The sequence below is a fragment of the Cyprinodon variegatus genome, unplaced genomic scaffold (assembly GCF_000732505.1).
Source record: "Cyprinodon variegatus isolate N-32 unplaced genomic scaffold, C_variegatus-1.0 Scaffold1241, whole genome shotgun sequence".
In the NCBI taxonomy this organism is placed as follows: domain Eukaryota; kingdom Metazoa; phylum Chordata; class Actinopteri; order Cyprinodontiformes; family Cyprinodontidae; genus Cyprinodon; species Cyprinodon variegatus.
This window is the reverse complement of record NW_015151694.1, coordinates 63,811-65,501: the sequence shown is the minus strand read 5'-3', so window position 1 is coordinate 65,501 and position 1,691 is coordinate 63,811. Positions and strand designations below refer to the sequence as shown.

Below are 1,691 nucleotides of genomic sequence, written 5' to 3'. Positions count from 1 at the left end.
TGTCTATTCTATTAACATTTCTCTATCTGGAGAATGGGGCTGGGCCCCCTGCCTGTCTTTGCCTAGGGCCCCAGATTTCCTAAATCCGCCCCTGTTATCAGGTTAATCCATCACTGAAATAATCGAATCATTTTCTTGGACTTTTCCGTCTCAATCAGAGAAAAAACCCTCTGAAAACAATGACTTAGATATAGAATTAAGTCATAAGATTAATTTCTAATTACATTTAATTTTTAAATAACATTTAATTCAAGGTTTTAATGTGATTTCTAATAATTCAAGAGAACATTTCAATATTTAATTTAGGGCTGCAATTAATTACTGTTTTCAATAAATCGATTAATAATCAGAATTTTTTTCTTTTATCCTAAATGCAAAATGTTTCTATATTTTTTTACAATCTTGGTATAATTTCTGCTCTGTCAGCAACGTCTGTTAGTCCAGTTAATGATTAATCGATTACTAAATGAGTTGATTATTGTTTTAATAATCGATTAATCCGCTTCATTATTCAGCCCTAATTTAATCATCCAGAAACTTCTAACATTTGCAACATATTTTATTTAGACTGAGGAAAAAACGGCTGTTTGTTTGGAGAGCGAAGGTTGCAGAACGGGACGATATTTTAGAACATTTCTATAATGTAGATGAACAAAAAAATATTAATTAAAAAATGCATAATTGTCCAACAGAATTGACACAAATCTGCAGCAAATATCAGTGATCAATCTGAGCAAATATTCAGTAAAAAATGAAACTAATTGCTTCAAAGCTGCAGCAGTCGCCATCAGATCAGATTTAAAGACGTTCAGAGGAAACTTTAGTCAGATTGATCACAAACCAACGCTGCATTAAACAATGTTAACCTAAAGGAAACACAGCGGAGAGTTTCCAAACCTTCTCCTCCGGCGGGGCCGGGTCGGCCCTCAGAACGTAGTAGTAGACGCAGGTCTTCCTCAGCCACAGGGGGAGGGGCCCCTCCACAAACACCGGCCTGTTGGGGTTATGCTTGGCCAGCAGCTCCATCTGAGCCGCGCTCTGGATGCCTGAGGAAAGACACAGAACAGGATGAAGAACCACCATGGAGAACATCAAGAACACACATGGAGAACAAGGAGAAGATGCAGAACATGGAGAACGTGAAGAACATGGAGAAGATGCAGAACACGGAGAACATGGAGAAGATGCAGAACATGGAGAACGTGAAGAACATGGAGAACATGCAGAACATCAAGAACACACATGCAGAACATGCAGAACATGAAGAACATGCAGATCATGCAGAACATGGAGAAGATGCAGAACATGGAGAAGATGCAGAACATGGAGAACGTGAAGAACATGATGAACATGCAGAACGTGAAGAACATGGAGAACATGGAGAAGATGCAGAACATGGAGAACATGCAGAACAAGGAGAACATGGAGAAGATGCAGAACATGGAGAACATGCAAAACATGATGAACATGCAGAACGTGAAGAACATGAAGAACATGCAGAACATGCAGAAGATGCAGAACATGCAGAACATTGAGAACGTGAAGAACATGGAGAACATGCAGAACATCAAGAACACACATGCAGATCATGCAGAACATGGAGAAGATGCAGAACATGCAGGACAAGGAGAACGTGAAGAACATGGAGAACATGCAGAACATCAAGAACACGAAGAACATGGAGAACATGC

At 39.4% G+C, this 1,691-nt stretch overlaps 1 protein-coding gene across 1 annotated transcript in view; it reads right to left on the bottom strand.

Moving 5' to 3' along the window:
• Positions 1-861: 861 nt before the first annotated feature.
• Positions 862-1,691, bottom strand: part of LOC107102357 (evolutionarily conserved signaling intermediate in Toll pathway, mitochondrial-like) — a 6,667-nt gene continuing 5,837 nt past the window's right edge. Inside the window, exon 5 of the mRNA XM_015401630.1 lies at positions 862-1,046. Coding sequence (XP_015257116.1) covers positions 862-1,046 — 185 coding nt within the window. The remainder of the gene's footprint in view (positions 1,047-1,691) is intronic.